At 35.3% G+C, this 21,003-nt stretch overlaps 4 protein-coding genes across 5 annotated transcripts; 2 read left to right on the top strand and 2 right to left on the bottom strand.

The window, feature by feature from the left end:
• Positions 1–4,372: 4,372 nt before the first annotated feature.
• LOC108223223 (glycerophosphodiester phosphodiesterase GDPDL7) lies at positions 4,373–8,253 on the bottom strand. The gene is made up of 10 exons (XM_017397363.2): positions 8,132–8,253; positions 7,724–7,889; positions 7,357–7,653; positions 7,145–7,263; positions 6,280–6,775; positions 6,140–6,184; positions 5,781–6,056; positions 5,552–5,691; positions 4,980–5,463; positions 4,373–4,770 (listed from the first exon to the last, which is right to left on the bottom strand). Exons 1-10 carry the CDS (start codon positions 8,141–8,143, stop codon positions 4,475–4,477), a joined length of 2,331 nt encoding a protein of 776 aa, XP_017252852.1. The 5' UTR covers positions 8,144–8,253; the 3' UTR covers positions 4,373–4,474.
• Positions 8,254–11,046: 2,793 nt separating this feature from the next.
• LOC108223226 (temperature-induced lipocalin-1) lies at positions 11,047–11,898 on the top strand. Its single transcript, XM_017397365.2, has 2 exons — positions 11,047–11,440; positions 11,531–11,898. The coding sequence occupies exons 1-2, from the start codon at positions 11,069–11,071 to the stop codon at positions 11,711–11,713; spliced, it is 555 nt and encodes a 184-aa protein (XP_017252854.1). The 5' UTR covers positions 11,047–11,068; the 3' UTR covers positions 11,714–11,898.
• Positions 11,899–12,092: 194 nt separating this feature from the next.
• On the bottom strand, positions 12,093–15,105 carry LOC108223225 (VAMP-like protein YKT61). Its single transcript, XM_017397364.2, has 6 exons — positions 14,807–15,105; positions 14,354–14,451; positions 13,474–13,578; positions 13,281–13,346; positions 12,804–12,890; positions 12,093–12,391 (listed from the first exon to the last, which is right to left on the bottom strand). Exons 1-6 carry the CDS (start codon positions 14,997–14,999, stop codon positions 12,341–12,343), a joined length of 600 nt encoding a protein of 199 aa, XP_017252853.1. The 5' UTR covers positions 15,000–15,105; the 3' UTR covers positions 12,093–12,340.
• Positions 15,106–16,952: 1,847 nt separating this feature from the next.
• Positions 16,953–20,957, top strand: LOC108220326 (uncharacterized). 2 transcript variants are annotated; one of them, XM_017394067.2, is made up of 10 exons: positions 16,953–17,383; positions 17,775–17,955; positions 18,269–18,402; positions 18,525–18,637; positions 18,713–18,836; positions 18,958–19,116; positions 19,306–19,458; positions 19,530–19,609; positions 19,786–19,847; positions 20,664–20,932. In XM_017394067.2, the coding sequence occupies exons 1-10, from the start codon at positions 17,003–17,005 to the stop codon at positions 20,807–20,809; spliced, it is 1,533 nt and encodes a 510-aa protein (XP_017249556.1). In that variant the 5' UTR covers positions 16,953–17,002; the 3' UTR covers positions 20,810–20,932. The 2 variants fall into 2 exon arrangements, with proteins under 2 accessions (XP_017249556.1, XP_017249555.1); XM_017394066.2 differs by lacking the exon at positions 19,786–19,847 and having other exon boundaries at positions 20,664–20,957.
• Positions 20,958–21,003: the final 46 nt, after the last annotated feature.

Genomic DNA, 21,003 nt, shown 5'->3' with positions numbered 1-21,003 from the left:
AATAAAATTGTTATTGTCATATATTTTTGCATCATTGATTTAATTTTTTATCAAACATTTATATTTCATTACTTAAAGAGAGGGAAAAAAAATAAAAAATGAATATAGCTCATACCTCCATCTCATACCCACCTCCCCACTTGTGTATCAAAAACCCATACTTTGGGGTTTAAGGTATGAGTTTCAGATTTTATTTTTGTCAACCAAACACCAGGTATGAGTTTGGAATGGACAAACCCCATACCTCATTCCAGAAACCTACGAACTAAACGACCCCTCATTTCTAGGAAAGAGTCTGATCTAGGAAAGAGTCTGATCAATCTTTTTAGACATTTGATCTATTTTGTTTGTTATTCTTTTCTAGGAAAGAATCTAATCAATCTTTTTAGTTATTTTTTTTTTGCTAATTATCTTTTTTTTGTTATTTGATCTATGCTATCTGGAGGAGTTTATTTTAATTAGGAAAAAGATAATCTAAATTAGAAATACCTCAGGACAAAAAAAAAATGGTATGTTTATCTTCAAAAAATAATTAAATCTAGTCTGTTGTCCATGCCATCTCGTAGTACACACTTGTATGAAATATACTTCTCGACTTCTAATTCAGTAGTATAAAAATATTTTGTATAACAGTAATATATAAAATTACTTACAGATTTATATAAAGAAATATCATATATTTTTTTGAAACCTATAAAGAAATATCATATGTATCGAAAATATATGCGTTTTGATTTTAATTATAATCACAATAGCTGGCTTATACTTTCAATTATATTTTTTCCTCAAATATTTATAACTTTGATTTTTTTAATAAATGAATAAATCAAAGGCACATCTTTGACAGAATTGAATTCTCTCTCCACGGTCTACACAAACTAGTACCATGAACCTCCCCTCAAGCATTTCAACCACCAAGTGAAATTAAAAATTAAACACCAAAACCAAGACAATTACTCAACAAAAATAATACTAAAAAACATCAACATATAAGGGAGTGCGTTTGGTAAAGAGAGCAGCAAAAAGCTGGGGTTTGCTCTTAGAAGAATGAGGCGGTGGAGAGGATAATAATGGTTTCCAAGGCCGGTTGCCCCTCTCTGCTTAGCCCATGATTTCTAACACCATTCTCAATCAACCGACCTTTGCAGTTTCACACAATCTACTCTTATTGTTGTTGTTGTTGCTGCTGCTGCAGATACAGATGATTCAAAGGCATTGTCTGTTTGCTTTCTGGGGAATTTACTGTATAATTATTTCTTCTTCACTTCCTTCACCACCAATTCCATTCCACTCTCCATTATGTATGGATGGCATTGGATGCATGCATGTTTCTATCTATTTCAGAGTTTCTGTCTAAGAGCAAGTAAATTAAATAAACAGGGAGGCTATGATGATGATGGATATGTATTCTAATTGGAGCGAACCCCAGTGGGAGCTTGGGAGATCTGACCCGTATCTTGGCTGGGTAACCAAGATGGTTGCAGCCATGGCGGACTCGGATCCTCCATTGTCTCCACTTTTTGCAGATCTGAGCCTCACTCCATCCCCCTTGTTTTGTGTCCTCTTTAATCAATTAAATTTTTTATTTTCAATGATTCATACATAATAATAATAATATAAGTTTATTTCTTTTAATAGTTTCTACTATATACTGTAAATCTTCATTTTATTTTGTTTAAAATAATGAAATAATAGATTTGAAATGGATAAAATATATGTGTAATTATATAAACTAATTTTAAGAAAATTTAAAATTTTTATATTTTCATTATATTTAAAAATATTTATAAAAATACTACTTGTAACAAAAAAAATTGGAAATCACATATGATTGGATGTGCTTGATTGCAACTAGGGGTGAACACGGGTTGGGTTGGGCGGTTTCAAGGCAAAAAACGACCCAACCCAATATAATCGGTTTATGAAAAAATTAACCCAATCACTCAAATATATTTGTCTAACCCAACCCTATTATTTATAGGTCGGGTTGGGTCGGGTTAATTGGGTTTATTCTTCCGGTCAAAATTCAAACTCAAAATAGAAGTTTAAAATTATTAAACATTTGTCAAGGTATCATTAAACAGAATTGATTAGCAACGTTAAAGCAGAGATTATGATTTTCTCTATCTTAGTTTCCAGCGCCCTAAAACCTACTATTAGGACAAACTATCAGTACAGAAAAGTGTATATTTTTCCCTCTGTTCGGACCTGGTGTAGAATTAGGACTAGCAAACCATGGATCCATTTATTTATTAAATATAGGGAATTGATAAATAAGCTCCACATTTTACTATTTAAACTCCAATTCCATATTTTATACCACATTTGCCCATGCTTTCTACACATGTTTCATCCATATTATAGGTGATTATGCTCTTTGGGTAGAAGAAAAAATTGAAATGAAGCTTAAATTGTAAAGTTTGGAGATTATTTATCAATTCCCTAAATATATGTATAAATAAAATCTTAGGGACTATACTAGATAATATCATAATATATATGGGTCTCCAATATTTATGCAATCGGGTTGGGTCGGGTTGGTTCAGGGTTAAAATATGTTAAAACCTGAACCAACCCAATTTAATCGGGTTTTTTGAAAATTAACCCATTCAAATTTCGGTTTTGATTGGGTCGGGTTATTCGGCCAAAAACAGGGTTGGTTTGGGTTGGTTTGAGCGGGTTGAGCGGGTTATGTTCACCCCTAATTGCAACACAATAAATTTAGAAGGGTGTATTGGATTGAGATTTTAAAAAAAAATTTGCATTCACGAAATCCGAGGATATTCGATTGAGATTGTTTGGTATTCAAGTTGTGGAATTTAAATTATGCTACAAAATCTGATGGTATTCAATTGAGATTTTAAATTATGCTTTAAAATCCGATGGTATTCAATTAGGATTTTAAATTATGCTTTAAAATCCGATGGTATTCAATTGGGATTGTTAAAAATCCATTAAAATCTGATGGATTTTTTTTTTCATCTCATAAAATGATGGATTTTGTGGCATTCTTCGGTGTATTTTAAATTTTTTTTGAAATCCCACCAAAATCAATTGGATTTTATAGCATTGTACCTAAATCCTATCAACTCTGCGACATTTTATCAAGAATCCGCATAAAATCAAAATCTCATATAATCCATTAAAATTTATAGACTAAAAACAATCTATTAAAATTCTAATCAAATATACCCCTTTTAGTAAATTTGTATAAAAGTTCAATGTGGTGTATAATAATTTTGCCAATATATTATTAAAAAAGGATTTTTGTGAAAAATTAAAAAAAAAAGTATTTTACCACCCAAATTTAATTATACGATATGGTTACTATTTTTTTTTAAGATACAATATGGTTACTATTATAATTTTTAAGGAATATGATATTAAGGAGGTGTTTGGTCGAGAGAAGCATAAACTGTTTCTGGCTTATGCTTCACTTGACCCGTTTGTGTAAAGAAGTAGAAGCACTTTTAAGAAGCTGAGAATACTAACTTTCTCTCCTACAGCTTCTGCTTATTTTCCAAACACTTTATTAACTTATTTACTTCTCACTTCTACTCCACTTCTTTATTATAAACAAGAAGTCACTTCTTTTAAGCTAACCCAAATGGCCTCTAAAGCTATATTCAAATTTCTTTTAACAAGGGTAATTTGGTAAAAGGGAATCATGGGACTGGTGAGACACATAAAGAGTGGAAACCGAGAAACTAGGGTTTCAACTCATTAGTTTAAGTATGAGGCTCTGGTAAGGAGGTGGAGAGACGACGGTGTTTAAAATTGGGGCTGTCGTGTTGGTCCCCCTCCGCCACCATCAGAACCGATGATTTCAATCCTTTTATTACAGGACATAATAATGAAACACAGTCCCCTTCCTTCACTCACTCTTTCTTTCTTTCCTTTTTAGATATCGACATCGAGGGCTGTGACGATGAACAAAGAAACATTAACAACAGACTTGTGTCCGAATCGCAACTTGGCATTGGCAAACAAGACTGATGGTCTGTTCATAGGCAACTGCTTTGTTTGCAGCCATGGCGGTTTGGTCCCATTCTGTCTGATTTAAGGCGAATCTGAGCCCCTCTTTAGTTAAATTTATGTTTGTTTATTTTTTTACTTTAATTAGGGACTTAGAGATGTTAATTTATTGTTAAAAAGCGGATTAACAGAATATATTTGATAAAAATAGGCGATGATCTACCGGAATATTGATCGGATATATGATTTGAGTATCTTGTACTGAATAATTAATTGATAAGATAATGCTTGTTGTAAGTTTTATAATAATCCTTGCAAGTGAAGGAAGAAGTATCAGTACTATGTAATGATTAATCAATCTTGTAATTTTTATAAAGATCCTTGTAAATTGAAAAACTACTAGTAAAAAATCTCAAAATTGATAAGATTGTTAATGTTATTTGCACTATATGGGCTTAAATAATGAAATGACATTTAGGCATAAGTCCATCCATCTCCATTAGAAGAAACACACCATACCAAAGAACAGAGTGATCACAGTTGAAACAATGCCAAAGTTGCCGACTCTCTTTGTGGCTCCGGAGGCTTTAGGTGCTTGCGCTGGTGCTGCGTTGTTTTTGATCTTGGTCACCGGTGGTAGTGGCGGATCAACGACGTCCTCATTGTCAAGAACCGGGCTTGGTGGCAAAGCCGGTGGCAATGCAGTTTGATCGACTTGTTTGATTAGATTTCCGGGGCTAATAGCTGAAATGGCTATTGCAGTTGCAGGGTTGTTGACATCTGAGCAAGGATTTCCTGCATTGCACAAAAAAGCACCGTTTAATTCTTTAAAAACCGCGACATTATGGTTTCCGTTATATTTCTTAAGGGCCACCTACCAGTGCATAAGCACTCGATATACTTGGTATACTTGGTGGTCCGTACGTGGGGTTTACTTCTAAAGGTTCCGTTAAAAATAAAATAAAAGGATCAGGTGGAATCTGCTACTTGGGAATTTTACTTACTCAAGTATGCAGTTGCTGTTGCTGGATAATCAGTGACTAAACCATCTACTTTCAGTGAAGCAAATGTAGCAAGTTCAAGATAAGGATCTGCCAAGTAGTCCAGACTGAGGAAAAGATACTCATTCCTGATACGCGAGACGTATACAGATAAATTTCCAGCGTGCATTTCCTCCACCACTTTGGTGAAAGTAGTCGTGAAGAAACCAGAGTTTGTTTGAACAATAGACTCTCTGTCGATCACAACTGCATTAGCATTTTTCTTGATTTCTTCTACCACTGCTGGGGGTGCATCACTGACTGCTTCCTTGATAGACAGTACTCTTTCGTAAGTTGGAATGCTCTTGAATGCTGCTAGGACAGAGCTATCCTCTGATTGAATCATGACCTTTTGAGTGGTTTCCTTGTCGAGGCCTGCCTTCTGCAAAGCTGTGTTGACAGCATCTATTACACCAAGACCCTTCTTTGATGCTAGATAAGCAGCATTCTGGATAAGGAGAGTTCAAAGTCGTTACTAGTCTCTTTTGATAGGTAATTTGCGTAATTGAGTAGCAAAAGGGGGAGTTTAGACTTACTCTGATCTTAATCATAACCCCTCCAGTTTTTCTAGTCTTGGCAAGTTCTAGGAAGGCATCAAGAGTCAGGAACTTGCCCTTGTTCTTGTTCCTCGGGTTTCTTAACAAGCTACCGTCCTTGATAGGAACTTCAATAGTAGCTGCAAGTGCAATGCACGTGGATAAGTAGAACTATAAATCAGACATGTAGAGACCAAGATTAGAGAAGTTCTTGGTTTTGAAAACTTACGTTTGAGGGATTCAACTTCGCTCCAGGTAAGATCAAATGAGAAAATTCCGTTAGTTGGTTGAATTTCAGGGATATTGGAAGATCTGTCCATAAATGAAGTGACTGCTGTAGTTGTGCCAGTAAGATCAATGTTGCTGGAGCAGAAAGCAATTCCATCCTTTGACATTTGCACATTGCAATCGATTATGTCTGCCCCAGCATCTATGGCTTTCTGATACGCAAGGTCAGTGCAGCCAGGGAAATCACCACTAGCTCCATTGTGAGAGATGACCAGACCTGCTTAAAGGCAATTACAGATTCATTTTAAAGACCAGATAATTAAACAGGGTGATCAAAGCTGTGTTTTCAGATTTTCTCACCTTTTGTGGTTTTGGTAGTGATGTTCTTGCTCTGGGAAAAGCATGCTGCACAAAGAAGAGCACACGACGATGAAAATTAGCTATGACATGCCTTTGGAAAGTTGGAAGAGAAAATTAAGCATTGCAGACAGAATTTTTACCAATGGAATTTGATGCAGTAGATGGGAAATCTGTAAGCACACCATCAATGGAGAACTGAGAGTTGTCGATGAATTGGAGGTACTCGTTGACCGGATCATAACTATAATTGTAACTTGCCACCATATCATTTGAGAAACCAGAAGCATATACTTCAAGACCTAGTCTGTGGGCATCAGCTACAAGTGTAGTTGGGGCATCTGTGTAGTTGTCCTTGGTTATCGGAAAAATGTAGTCTTTAGGGACAACAATACCGGCTACAAAAGGCTTCAGTGTGGCAAGATCTATTTGACCATATTTTTGCCTGCTTGTTGGCTCAACATCTTCTTTGCCCAAAAACTTGAAGACAAGCTTTGTCTTGGTTTTGTCCACTTTCGTACTCAGAGACTTTAGGAAGTCGAGTTCTGAGGACGAAATGTGACTAGGCGTCCAAAGCTTACCTGATTCTTGAATGTATTTTGCTGCATCTAACTTATGTTGGGCATAGAACATGTCATTCTGCAGTATGGCACATAAATGAATCAAGAACATTGTGATTTAGGATGAGTTAGATAGAGTAAATTTACACACATATGGCTAAACTTTATCTGTTTGGTGGCCAAAATTTCAAATTTGCAGTATAGTGGCAAAATATCGCTTTTATATTTCAAAAAGCTGGGTATGAGCGACTTTTGAGGGGGAAAATTACTCTTTGTTCTTTAAAAAATGGCTCTAAACCACCTTTTCGAAGAGTTAAAGCAATATTTGGCTATAATATTGCAAATTTGAAATTTCAGCAAACAAAATGTAATAGAGGATAAAGTTTAGCCATAAATTTGCAATTTACTCTTAGAAATACGCAAATTGAACTCAAAAGATAGAACTCACGTCAAAATTTAGCCACATTCTATTTTTACCAGTTGCTGCAATTTCCGCAAGATCATCTGGAGTTAAAATCTGAGCCATGCCATCGAATGCACTTGATCGACTAAACACATTCTGCACATCTGCAGGAAAACAAAGCAAACCAAGAAGAGGCAAATATTAAACACAAACACTATGTACCATTCGAGAAATTGGTTTGTTGAACAAGGACTTACAAAATGTAGTGTTTTTCAGGTCATCCAACATGTAGTCCATGGCAAACCAACCATGCAAATCACGGCCATTGATATTGTAAGTCTTGTCTCCCTTCGGATAGGCCAGGGCTGCTGTTGTGGAAAGGTCGATGAGGATGTCTGTCGTGCAGACTCCAAGGTTGTCTTTCGTGAGCTGAACATTGCAGTACATGATAGTATCCGGAAGGCTTGTCATAGGAGCAAAGCTGTAAGCCTGGTCACTTGAATCAGGAAAAAGGCCCGAGTATCCACCACGAGCAACCACCACAGGCGGACCTCCTGTATTCACATTTGTTATTCAAATCAACGAATCAAAATGTTTTCATTCTGATAAATCATCGTTACTCACCACTTAAGGTCAAGAATTTCTTGTTGACGGAAGGCGGGGCATGGACATGTCCGTCCTGTGGTCCATGTTTGTGGTGACCAGAATTAGGATTATTTCGCGCTGCAGCTAAACCCGCCAGCAGCAACAAAGAAACGAAACACAACTGCCTGGACATGATCCCAGGCACCTGCATCAACCCGCAAAATGTACACATAATAAATAATCTAATACTCCCTCCGTCCTTTATACAGGTCGTTTAAAACACATGTAATCTGACACAACTTGACCGGTCCTTTATTCAGGACGTTTAAAACACATGTAATCTAACATAATTTAACAATTCCTTTATACAGGTCTTCAAACAACGCATGATCAACGAAAAAAGATAAGAAAATGTAGAAACAGAGGAATGGAATCACCGGGACGGACTTGATTAGTCATTTCTGGAGGATGAACCTCAGGAAACTAGAAAGGCATTCCCAGATGGAGTTTCTTGAGGGAAAGAAACCCAATGAGGGAATGGAATGAATGTACAATCCAGCTACGAAAATATGAAGAGAAGCAACGGGTTTGTATTAAATATAGCTACCACAAGTTAATCGCATTAATTATCGGTCATTATTTAATCAGCTTATATCTTGAATGTAATCCGGACATTATTGCGAGAAGCTGTATTACGTGTACAGTATCTATATGACGGGCGAGGAGGAACACTAGCTTCATACTTGACGGTTCTCAGATGTTACACTTCTATTTTTCGCATATATTTGTGCAAGAGAGGCTCACTATTAGTTCTCACATAACTTTATCCATGATCAGGATAACTTTTGGGCAGACTTAAAATTTTGAAATTATTCCTTTTATTATAAAATAATAATTATCTTGATTTTTTACACGTAATTTAAATTATAAATAAATTTATTTTTATAGATCATTTTCTAAAAAAAATATAGATGTTAAAATTTTATTTATGAAAAAATATATCTATAAGTATGTTTTATTTTGAGTAAATTACATGCAAAAAGTCAAAACGATTATAATTTGAGAATGAAAAGAGTATTACTTATAATTTATAGTGATATAATGTGATAAGTTCTTAGTTTAAATTGTCCTTTTGAGTTATTTCATATTATAAATGACTTACGAGTTATTAAAATAATAATAATAATAATAAATTTGATAATTTATTTATTTAGTATTGAAATTAATTTTTATTAAAAAGATTATAAAAATAGAATAATCTGATTAAAAAAATATACCATACTTTTGGTTGAATTTGATTAATTACACAAACAAATATTTTTGAGCTTAGAGTCTGAAATGACTTAAAATCCGGGATTAAAGCTCAGCAAATACCTTCTATATCCATAACCAATTGTTTATTTATTTACAATTTTGAAGTTCCGGTTCTGTTTAAATATAACTTCAAAATTTCTACTCCAATCATTCTTCTGAATCACTTCTCTGTGCTTAAAAGAAAAGCTCAAAAAGCTCACAGACGATGGGACTGGAACCCCTGAAATTTTTCTCAGGTTCGTGTTCAACTGGGAACTAGAAAACATTCAAGATCTCAGCCGCTTTTTGAAATGGGTAATTTGAAGACATGAATGTTTTGGAGTGTTTCGTATTTTTGGCTTTCAAAATTTTTAACAGTAACATCATCTCTGCCTATACAAATCGATTAGAATCCACTTCGTTATATACATAATATAGTATAAACTACTGAAGTTTCTTTTTATGTATTTTAAATCACGTGTAAAAAGTTAAATTGATGATTAAAAAGTGACGGACGAAGTATACACGAATCTCATAAACGAAGAAAATGCAACAACTTTCATTTATACAAGAATGTAGTACCCACTTATTACTATACAATGAACTCCAACATTTTAAACTACATATATAGCTTCAGAAATCACAAACAAGCTTGTGCAACACTTTACATAACCAATACAAACACAAAATACATCTCCATTCATCCATCTACTTGCGTGGATGGGTGTTCTTTTTATCGCCCGTTCCGCTAGCCACCTTAGCCACATCGGCGGCGCTCGCTTCCGGCTTCTTATGCGAGTAGAGAATGGTGTAGCCGATAGCCGCCAGAACGGCAAAGCCACCGAACACAGCCATCTTCGGACTCGACGTACCTCTGTTGCTAGCCGGTAGTGTTTGGTTCGCGTGTTTCATGTTCGAATTCTGTGACGGAACATTATGTTGTTTCGAGTCCGTTCCCATCTTCGATTTGCAGATGATTTTGATGGATTATGCAATATATGAGAATTTTCAGGTGCTAGTTCAGAAAAATATGTGCTCAAGGGGATATGCATGGTTTTATACGTGCATGCATGGCTGAGTAGTTTGCATGTGGTGGATATTGAAAATAGGAGTTTGAGTGGGAGTGAATCAATGGCTTTGCATAGTTGAGCTTTGGTCCATCTAGTTTCCGAACTACAAGCATTTGACTGGTTTCATGCCCCATATAACTAATGAAGAAATGAGTGGTTTATCAAAATTTGGTTCTTATATAATACTATGTGAAATGTATTATTAGTAACTTAATTGAACTTTTGATTATTTTCGCATGATTTACTTGCACATTAACTAAAAAATCAGGAATCAGAATTAGTCGGTTGATCAAACGATTCATAATCTATACGAGATTTATCAGAAGTTTTTATAAATCGAGGATTTCAAGTCAAAACGGAATATAATTGATAAATCAATGAATTTTAAAAATTATAGTCGGGAAAATATTAATAATCAGGAATTTTTGAAAACACTATATGGGCATTTTATTAGTTATTCGAGTTTTATTTTTTAATTTTTTTTATTAATATTAATTTTAGCTATCGAGTCAAAATTCGTGAAAATATGTGAAGAAGTAATATGATTTCACGGATCGACTGCAATGGTAACTAGACATAACTTGCAAGGAGAAACATGGTGGTGGGGTGGGGGTCTTTTTGTAGTCTGGAGATCTTATCCTGGCTTGTCCATTAGCAATCAGTGCGGTTGGTTGTAAGTTCACTCAATAGTCTTGAAGAAGATAATGTGTATAATTCATTCAAGTTTTAACCCTCGGTCATACGCAAGTAATCTTCTACCTTTTTTCACCTCTTTCCGGTAGCTTTGTATGATATAATATAAAATTTATTATTATTCCATATAAACACATATTCAACCGACCATGCAAGTTACCGCAAACTCCCAAAAGCGAAAAGAAAGAAACAAAGTCGACCAGTGCACACTACACACAGAACTGTCGAGTTATCATCATCCATACACGTATGTCTGGGATCCAGAAGCTTCCCTACCTTATCAATAAAAGAGATACCATGGTGCCCTTTTTCTCCAAACCAAAATCTAATGGCAAACAAAGAAATGGAAGTGGTAAAAGGGCTAGACTTGGAGAGGTACATGGGGAGGTGGTATGAAATAGCTTCCTTTCCTTCGTTTTTCCAGCCAAGGACTGGAGAGAACACCAGAGCTAACTACACTCTGAATGGAGATGGAACTGTCCATGTTCTGAATGAGACCTGGAGCTCTGGAAAGAGGGATTTCATCGAAGGGACGGCTTATAAAACCGACCCTTCGAGTGATGAGGCCAAGCTCAAAGTCAAGTTCTATGTGCCTCCTTTCCTTCCTATCATTCCTGTTGTGGGAGATTACTGGGTTTTGTATATTGATGAGGATTATCACCATGTTCTTGTTGGGGTGCCTAACAGGAAGTCTCTTTGGGTAATTTCTCGATCTCAGGCCTTTTTACTAACTGAGACTTACTTAAGCTTGTAGATATATGTTTGGCTAATCATGGTTTGATATCTGCAGATACTATGCAGAGATACTCATATCGACGAAGAAGTCTACAACCGTCTGGTGCAGAGGGCGGAAGCTGAAGGCTATGATGTGAGCAAGCTTCACAAGACACCACAGGCTGATCCTCCTCCGGCGAGTGAAGAAAAGCCGACTGACACAGGCGTTTGGTGGATCAAATCCCTTTTTGGTAAGTAGAAGGGTGAACATTAAGGGCAGATCACATGTCTTGGCAACTATAGGAATAAAGGTTTCGGACCAAGCAGTGCTAGAACTTATGAATAGGCTTTGTAAGGGTCTTTTGTGCTAGTAATGTATTGTAAAAGGGTGGCTACTTTCTTAAATGTTTCCGTCAATGAAGTTTTCAGAATTTGAGTGCTTGAGACTGAAAAAGAACTTGCGAGCAAGTTTGTTGCAGACCTTTAGTGTTTAAGGATGCGATTTCACTCCAGTGCACAACACAAAAAGGTTCATGCAAGTGATGTTGGTAAACATTATTACATTAGTGTACAAATGAAGCAACCATTAAATTATCTTCTATGTGAACTTTATTCCCTGAGGTTACTACACTGAAGTATTATGAATAACCAAAATTTGATAAACCAAACAAGTTTAGCAAGTACCCAGTTGAAGCATTCATTCTAATCCGATACATTTAAACTTGCCAATATCATCAATATACTATTCTTTGATTATATAAGCTAGGATACATGAATAAAGAACAGATGTTTCGACACAACACCTTATAAACAGCATAGCTTACTTTAACTTCATCAAAGTATAACAATAAACAATGGCTTGGCCAGTCTCTCACTTCAGAATCTTCTATAATATTGTACAGCACTGATTGGTTTTCTTCGCCTGTTTGTAGAACATCTGTTTGAAGAATTACCACCAACATGTTTAAGTATTAGCAACAAGCAACTTTATTTTCACAATAACAAAACAGAAAAAACATAAACAAAGGCCATATATGTAACAGACACCCATATAGATACTCTTTCTGGATTAATAGCTCATAGCATGATTACAAGAATGAACATGTGCTTATGGCAGAAGAATAGAAGAAAAAAACGATTCTGTGGATACATAGGACATACATTAAAAATATACCTTTAATTATAAAGCAAAATTATAAATGCCCTACAGCTTAGAGTTCACCTCAAGTCCTCAACAAGTATTGAAACATATAATTCAGAATAGTATAATTACTATGGGATTCATGACAAATCAAGTTCAAAGTAAATTGGTGAGGGTTACTAGGAAGCTCTGGAACTGATATAAGTACCTGTGAAGCTGCACTGAGATCTGAACTCTTCTCAACCAAACTGTCCAGCTTCTCCCCTCGAGCAAGAACACTATCGATCGTCTTGTGCTGTATGATATTACAATATAAAATTCATGTCATGGCTTTTTACCAGATAAACTTCTTCTTTTTTTTTTTTTTTTGGGGGGGGGGGGGGGGGGGGGGGATAAATAAAATTATACATCTTAAATTCATTCTACATTTTCAAATTAGTGTCTCATACCAAGACAACATACACATAATTATATACATCATTTATAGCATAAGTTAATGAAATTACATGGAATAATTCACTTATGAGAATCACTTTCAAAAGAAGTTGTCAGGCCTTGTAAATCATTTTGAACTTGATCACTTCAAGGTTAAATGTCTGCTTTATATTAAGGATCCGACCCAGATCTCATACCAATTAAATATTAAATTGTTAACATTTGGAGTCACTTTAATATAAGAACTTACCAAAATAATTTTTGTTTCATCCAGTTCTCTCTGGATCTTCAACAGTTTGTCAGCCTCAGCAGGGTCCTGTATATTAAAATACATAGTGGAGTTTCTATTAATCTGCTGCAGTAGTCGAAAACTTAACTAAAAAACACCAAGATGGCAATACATTTTGTTAAAGTAATGTTGGAAGTTGGAACCATATATATACCTGAAACTTGGTCAAAGCTTCATTTAGATACGGCCATGGTTGAGCGTTATCCGCCTGAACAGTCCTCCATGACTCCCCAAAATTCTTTTGGTACTCATCTATTAACTGTAAAACACCAACAGATTATTAGAAGTCAAGTAACTGTCTGGCACATCAATACGCTTGTCATTGTAAATTTGTAATGACTGATAGTGACACCTGACTTGCCACAACCCAAACTAACAGACAATGAAGGAATGATCATAACTGCCTCTTACTTACAAATATGCTGATGTCTTGTATGATATTACCTTATCACTCCCTTGTACCTATTACTTTTCACTATTATTTGGTTAAATAGTATGAATTTAAAGAACTTTGAGGACAACTAAAAGTGAAGGGATTTTTAAGTTTGTGAAGAAGTATGAATGAGGCAATCCCTTGTACCTGTATTTTAGATTTCTTTAGATCGAATGTAGGAACTAGGAAGAAATGAAACTTTTTAATATTTGTCTACAAAGAAGTAAAAATTTCACTTGACTCGCACCCTAACCTTATTCCTTCAAACCAATCAAAAGATATAGCTTCAAACTTTTTAGCAATCTCTATGATAAATTTGAAGATGAAGTTGATCAAACAATAAAACTAAAATTATTATTGAAATGAATAGTCGAATACATATATACACACAAAGACAACCATAACATACATATGCACCTCAACTCGTGAAAGTTAATCAAGTTGAGCCCCTTTCCCAGTACTAAATAAACAACTATGTGAAAGAACGGGAAGAAATAAAAGATACCTAAAGTAGAAGAAAGATCTTCTTACTAAAAAAATCTATTAGTGAAAATCGAACGAGTACAAGCAATTCACCTATATAAAACTGATACAGACGCACCTGGTTTAACAAAGAGAACGCGCTTCGAACAGGGTAATGATCATCCATAAATCCCAAGACACAAAGACCATTCCTATTATATGAATGCACCTTGTACTCTATCAACCAACAAAAGAGCAAAAATCAATAATAAAAAACAATTCAACAAGTTCTCCATTAACATAACTAACTGACATCAACATTCTACAAAAAGAATCTCCATAACTAAAGGCTCTACACAATATCAATCTAAACTCGAAAACTCTACATCATTCCAACCCTGAAATTACACAATTTCCCAACTTGTATTACAATTTAAATCAAATCATCATATAAAGTCCAACAATTACAAATAAAAAAAGAATTTTTATGACCAATTCACCAGCTTACAAATCATTAAAAAAAACGTAGATCCGAAACTCAATTGATCACTAATCAGAGGGGAGAGAGAGGGAGAGGGAGAGGGAGAGAGACCTTCGTGTTGAACAGACTGGCGTTGAGAAGGAGGAGTGCGACTAGCGACGGTACGGCCGACGAAGACGATGAATTCCCTAACGCTGGGGCGTTGAAAGTAACCGAAATGGCTGACATCCGTCGCATTCGCTAGAATCACCGGATCCGCACCGGCCGGATGGCATTTTACCACCAGTAATGCAGTGATCTTCATTGATCGTTATGTGTATATGTATGTATCTACTCACTCTGTTTCTGTATCTATCTCTCGGAAACAATCATAACAAGAAGACGGTGTGTGCTTTGTTTTCGTATTCGTTTCATTATTGTTATATTTATCTAATCTAGAATTTAATTATGGGCTGAATATCAAACAAGTAAATTTATATATATTGTCAAAAAATCTACATATTCAATGGGTTAATTATCAAGAAAATCTACATATCCAAATCGGAAGTTGCTAAACTTTTATCAAGAAAATTTAGGATTTTATGTTAACGATCAGATAATATGTGTGACTATGTGCTTCGGTCCATGTAATTTTTTCTATCTCTCATCTAGTTCATATTTAATTCAATTATAGAAATTTCTTTCATATCATGTATTTATTTAATGCCATTTTGCTATATAGAATTTTAACTTCCTTCACCCAAAAAACTTCCTTCATCTTTTATAATAAAGTCATTAATTTTACGTTGGTTATGTTATATTATTTTTATTAACACATCAATATTTTTATATTCATCAATTTTGTTTCACATAGGAAAATTTTCATTTTCCTTCACATCTAGACAATATCCAAAATTTTATTTTGATTTATCATCTAAAAATCCAACTCCTGGATTATTAAATTTTTTTGATTAAATTATATTAGTAAATATCGAATCGTAGCTGATACTGTGTGTTTAGTTAAAAATTCAACCCATTTGCATCTTACAAATTAAAATTGTTGTTTTGTGAAAAATCCACCTATCTACACCACAAAAATTAAAAAAACGTATTTTATAATATTTCCAATAAATCTATGATCAGTCCTGATATTTTCTAAAAAAATCTGGTAAGATAAATCGGTAAACCAGCATTTTGTCACGTTGGATCCAGAAAACAAAACGTATAGTATAGCCGTGCAGGCAATTGTTTGATTGCGGCAAATCTGAAGACTCGAGGACTGCACAATTTTACTAGTACCATGTGCTCTTGTGCTGTCCTTGTAGCTTAGACCACCACCATCTGTCCATCTCTTCTTTATCCCCACCACCACCCCTCAGAGTGAACTTCACTTTCTTATCCTCACACTTACCGCAATTTCTCATCCTTCACCATTCTCCTTAATATTACATGAAACTTGTATTATTCATGATCAGATTGTGTTCGATAATCATGCAAGAATTGACTTCTCGTAAAACTTGTAAGTTGGATAAGTAACTTCCCGTGTTCTATCATCTATGATCACTCAATCCATGCACCGAATAACAACAAAAAAACACATTGCTACCGGTAGGACTTGGGACGACAGATGATAAACTCTCATTGGCCACTGAGCTATCCAACCGTGCTCGCTACCAGTTTTTTAAATGACATAAAATAGCACTTAGTTCTAATATGTGGTTAATTATCCCTTTTCTGATATGTATTAGTATCTAAACCAGATTCTTGAATCAGAAAGATGTTGAAAAAAAAGTTAGCAACTTTATCAAATGATGCCAAACGAGCCATAATTCCCACAAGAATGGGTATGTGCGTGTGTCAGTGTGTGTACGTATATGTATGTCCCCAAAGATTCGCCTAACACGACATCACAGTAAAAGCCTAACAATGCTCCGCTTACCACTTGATGTCGTACTTTCTCGGTTCCGGCTGATCTTCAAAAATCAGTAAATTAGTGAAATTATTTTTCAAGATACAAACTTGTCTTTTGTTCCTGATTTTATGTATTACTTACAAATAATTATAGGGCTTGAGTGTTGTAAAAAACGAGAATCAAATTTAATTGAGGAAGACACGGAACAAGGATTAATTGGATTGATCGGAAATTAACGAGATGATAAATCGGAGATTTAATCGATCCGACCAACTACAGAACAGGACGTTTAGAATAATGACAGTGACGCATAATCTTTTTCCGGGAATCTTTTAATTTTTATCTGTTTGCTATATATATGCATCAAGAATATCAACACTAAGTCACAAGATTTCATTTGTAGTGAGGTGGAATCAATGGCTGCATCTTCATTCTTGCTCATGTTTCTTGTCTCTCTTATCTTAATTGCAGCAACAGTAGAATCAAGACAAGCAACTGCTTATTTCCCAGGATCAGTAGCACATTCATCACAAGAAGAAGCTGCCAAGACTCTGAAACATGATGAAACACCATACAAAACTCAGTACTTTCCTCAGATTCTTGACCACTTCAATTTCCAGCCTGAGAGCTCCAAGGTTTTCTACCAGAAGTACCTCATAAACAGCAAGTTCTGGCACAAGGGAGCTCCTATATTTGTTTACACTGGCAATGAAGGGAATATTGAATGGTTTGCTAACAACACTGGCTTCATGCTTGACATTGCTCCACAGTTTCATGCCCTTCTGGTCTTCATTGAAGTCAGTACATCTTCACACACGCACACACACACAAAGATTGTCACTTTTTTTACAAAAAAAGTAAGATTTGCAAAAATACTCATGTTTCCAGACTTATTTTCAAAAATACAGTCGAACTTGCAATTGAGGTTGCAACACAGTTGATTTTGAGGTTACTGGCGTTGCAAATGAGGTTGCACTGTATGTTTGAAAATAATTTCTGCAACTTGGATATTTAAACCGAAAAATAAATTAGGCTTGTATGCCTTACAAGGTGGGACGGGATAAGTCCTTACCACTAGGCTATCACTTTATTAGTATCTGATATTTTCTTTCGAAAAGAAAGGAGTCATTGACTCATTGTTAGTCTTGCTCATTGGTTGTGTAATTCTGTTTAAATGTGAGGATTCAGCATAGATATTATGGGGAATCGAAGCCATTTGGTAATGACTCTTACAAATCTGCTAAGACATTAGGCTACCTGACATCGCAACAAGCATTAGCTGATTTTGCTGGCCTGATCAGGAGCTTGAAACAGAATCTTTCGTCTGAGGCCTCCCCAGTTGTGGTCTTTGGTGGTTCGTATGGAGGCAGTGAGTTCTTGAATTATCTTAATTTACATGTGTACATTTAGTTTGATGATCATATAACTTTATCCAGTTTTTACATGAATTGGAATTCATTTTGATAGAAGGAGAAGTACTGATTGTTACATGATAAGCATTCTCCATTTTTGGGTTTATTTCCAGTGGATACAAATATACAATAATTGTAGTAAAATTCATGTCAGATACGGAACAACAATTATTTACTTTTGGAGTCTACTAATAATCTACTCGTGACCTTGTTTCGACATTATGATTTTGTTTCTCAGTAAGATTATTTTTACCCTCTTTCTTCTTGTAGTGCTAGCAGCCTGGTTTAGACTGAAATATCCACATATAGCCATCGGAGCTCTGGCTTCATCAGCCCCGATTTTGCAGTTTGATGTCATAACTCCGTGGTCTAGCTTCTACGATGCTGTCTCTCAGGATTACAAGGTGAGCCTGTTGAATAATAATTTGATTTATTCAGACTTCCAGAATGAGAGAGTGGTGGTTACAATAATAATTTATCGCCTATTCTAACTGAATCAACATAATTCAATTTCAAAAAAAATCAGGACGTAAGCTCGAGTTGTTATGATGTGATAAAAGGCAGCTGGGACGAACTGTTTGCTATGTCAACTACTGCAAATAGTCTTCCTCAACTCAGCAAAACTTTCAAAACTTGCAAGTAAGTCACATAATTCACACCATTGCCTTTTACGGGCAACTTGGTATTTTTAATAAAATTTTCTTTTGATTTCAGGAATCTTGAATCAGTATATACTGCAAGAAATTGGTTAATGTCGGCTTTTATTTACACAGCCATGGTGAATTACCCGATGGAAGCCAATTTCATGAAGCCGCTTCCTGCTTACCCTGTACAAAAGGTGCTTCAGTTAACATTACTACATATGAACTTACAAACTTTAGTAAAAATTCCAAGCACATTAACTAAAACACTTGTATTACAATTGCTACTTCAAATTTTTCGGCATGCTCTGGATGTAGATGTGCAGAATTATTGATGATTTGCCTGCTGGAACTTCCAAGCTCATTAAAACTTTCGCTGCTGCAAGCTTGTATTACAATTATTCAAGCACAGAAAAGTGTTTCAACATAGGAAAAGGCAGTACTGATACTCATGGTCTCCATGGTTGGGACTGGCAGGTATGCATTATCGGTACATTATTTCTTAGACGATACAAAAGTACTATAAATTTGTTTATATGTAATCAAAACCCACGTGGTCTGAATTTGTCCTAAGTATCAGCATAACTTAAATAAGAATAACTTATAAGTATAAAAGTGAAGTATATGGTTCTATTTTACTGATATTCAACATATCTATTATTTTAGGCCTGCACAGAGATGGTCATGCCCATGACTTGCTCGAATGAGAGTATGTTTCCTCCATTTTCCTTTGATTACAAGCGGTTTGAAGAGGATTGCTTAAGTACTTTTGGAGTTAAGCCCCGGCCACACTGGATCACTACTGAATTTGGTGGAAGTGTAAGTTTCAAAATAACTACTAAATTTTTATTAACGAGATAAAATCTAATCCCATCATTTGTTATGCACAGAGGATTGAACAAGTGCTCAAGAGATTTGGTAGTAATATCATCTTTTCCAATGGAATGCAAGACCCGTGGAGTAGAGGCAGGTCAGTCGATATCCGCCTCTTAAGCTAACTCAGATGATCATTTTTCGGCTTCAATAAACCTTTCTTAGAACTACATTAGGAAGATGAAGAGAAAATAAAACATGTTCGTTTTCCATGACTTTCCTAATTGTCAACGCTAACAAAATTGAAAGGAATTTTTGTTTTAAATTTTGCAGTGTTCTTAAAAATATATCAGAAAGCATTGTAGCACTGGTAACTAGGGCTGCACATGGGCTGGGTTGGGTTGGTTTTAACCATTTAGGTAACCCAACCCATTTAGTTCGGGTCACAAAAAAATAACCCATTAATATCAAAAAAATCCTACAACCCAACCCTACTACTTATGCGATGGGTTGGGTCGGGTTGGTTTGGGTTGAATGGGTCGAGCAAGCAAAAAAGTTTTCATAACAATTATATTTTCACAAGTTAAGTAGCTAACATTGACTCTAGGTGAAATAAAATCCTACAAGTTAAAGAAAAGAGAAAGTCCATACTGCAAGTTAAAAGAAAGAAGTGCTGCTAATAACCGGTATATCTGAATGTGCTATACTAAAAGAGTGACCATATTATTTATATGGATTGCTTATCACATCTAATAACAGACCTTATTAACTTCCTAGCTAGATTGGAGTTTAACAACCAATTAGATGCAAGACTTAATACTACTACTATATATTAATTTACTCTTTTATAATAGTTAGATCGGGTTGGGTTGGGTTAGGGTTTTAAATAGGTAAACTCTGACCCAACCCAATATAAACGGGTCAATTGAAAATTAACCCAACTAACCCATGGGTTTGGATGGTTCGGTTTGGACGGCCTAATTAAGGGTTGGGTTGGGTCGGTTTATGCGGGTTCGCCGACCCATGAGCAGCCCTACTGGTAACCAAGAAAGGTGAGTCTTTTGTGATACAATTTTGCTTCTGGTTTTTGGTAGTGGCCAATCAAAAAAAATTAAGCACTCGCACACACACGCCTCAACAGAGTCTCAAACCCGCAACACATTGTTATAAAGAAGAATTTTTCATCAATGTTCAACTAATTGTACTTGTAGGAGCTCATCATCTTGACCTCCGCTCTGCAATAAAAGAAGATCCAGAATGGCTTACAATGCAGAGAAGGCAAGAAGTAGAGATTATCCGAAAGTGGATTGATCAGTATCACAGTGACATCTCCAGTAATGCAAATTCGGAGATCTGATGCTTATGGTGATCTCATATTCTAATTAGTATAGCATTCGTGGATGTGAATAATAAAAGTTGAAACAAGTGTTTTAACTGTTATATTGATATCAGATGAAATGGATGGTCATTTTAAGATAAATTCAAATAGTCCTAATTCTTATATAGATCCATCGATGAAGTAAGTTTACGTTTTTGGAGAACTGATAACTT

This window comes from Daucus carota, chromosome 5 (assembly GCF_001625215.2).
Source record: "Daucus carota subsp. sativus chromosome 5, DH1 v3.0, whole genome shotgun sequence".
NCBI lineage: Eukaryota > Viridiplantae > Streptophyta > Magnoliopsida > Apiales > Apiaceae > Daucus > Daucus carota.
The sequence above is the reverse complement of the archived record's forward strand: the minus strand, read 5'-3'. Positions and strand labels throughout refer to the sequence as shown.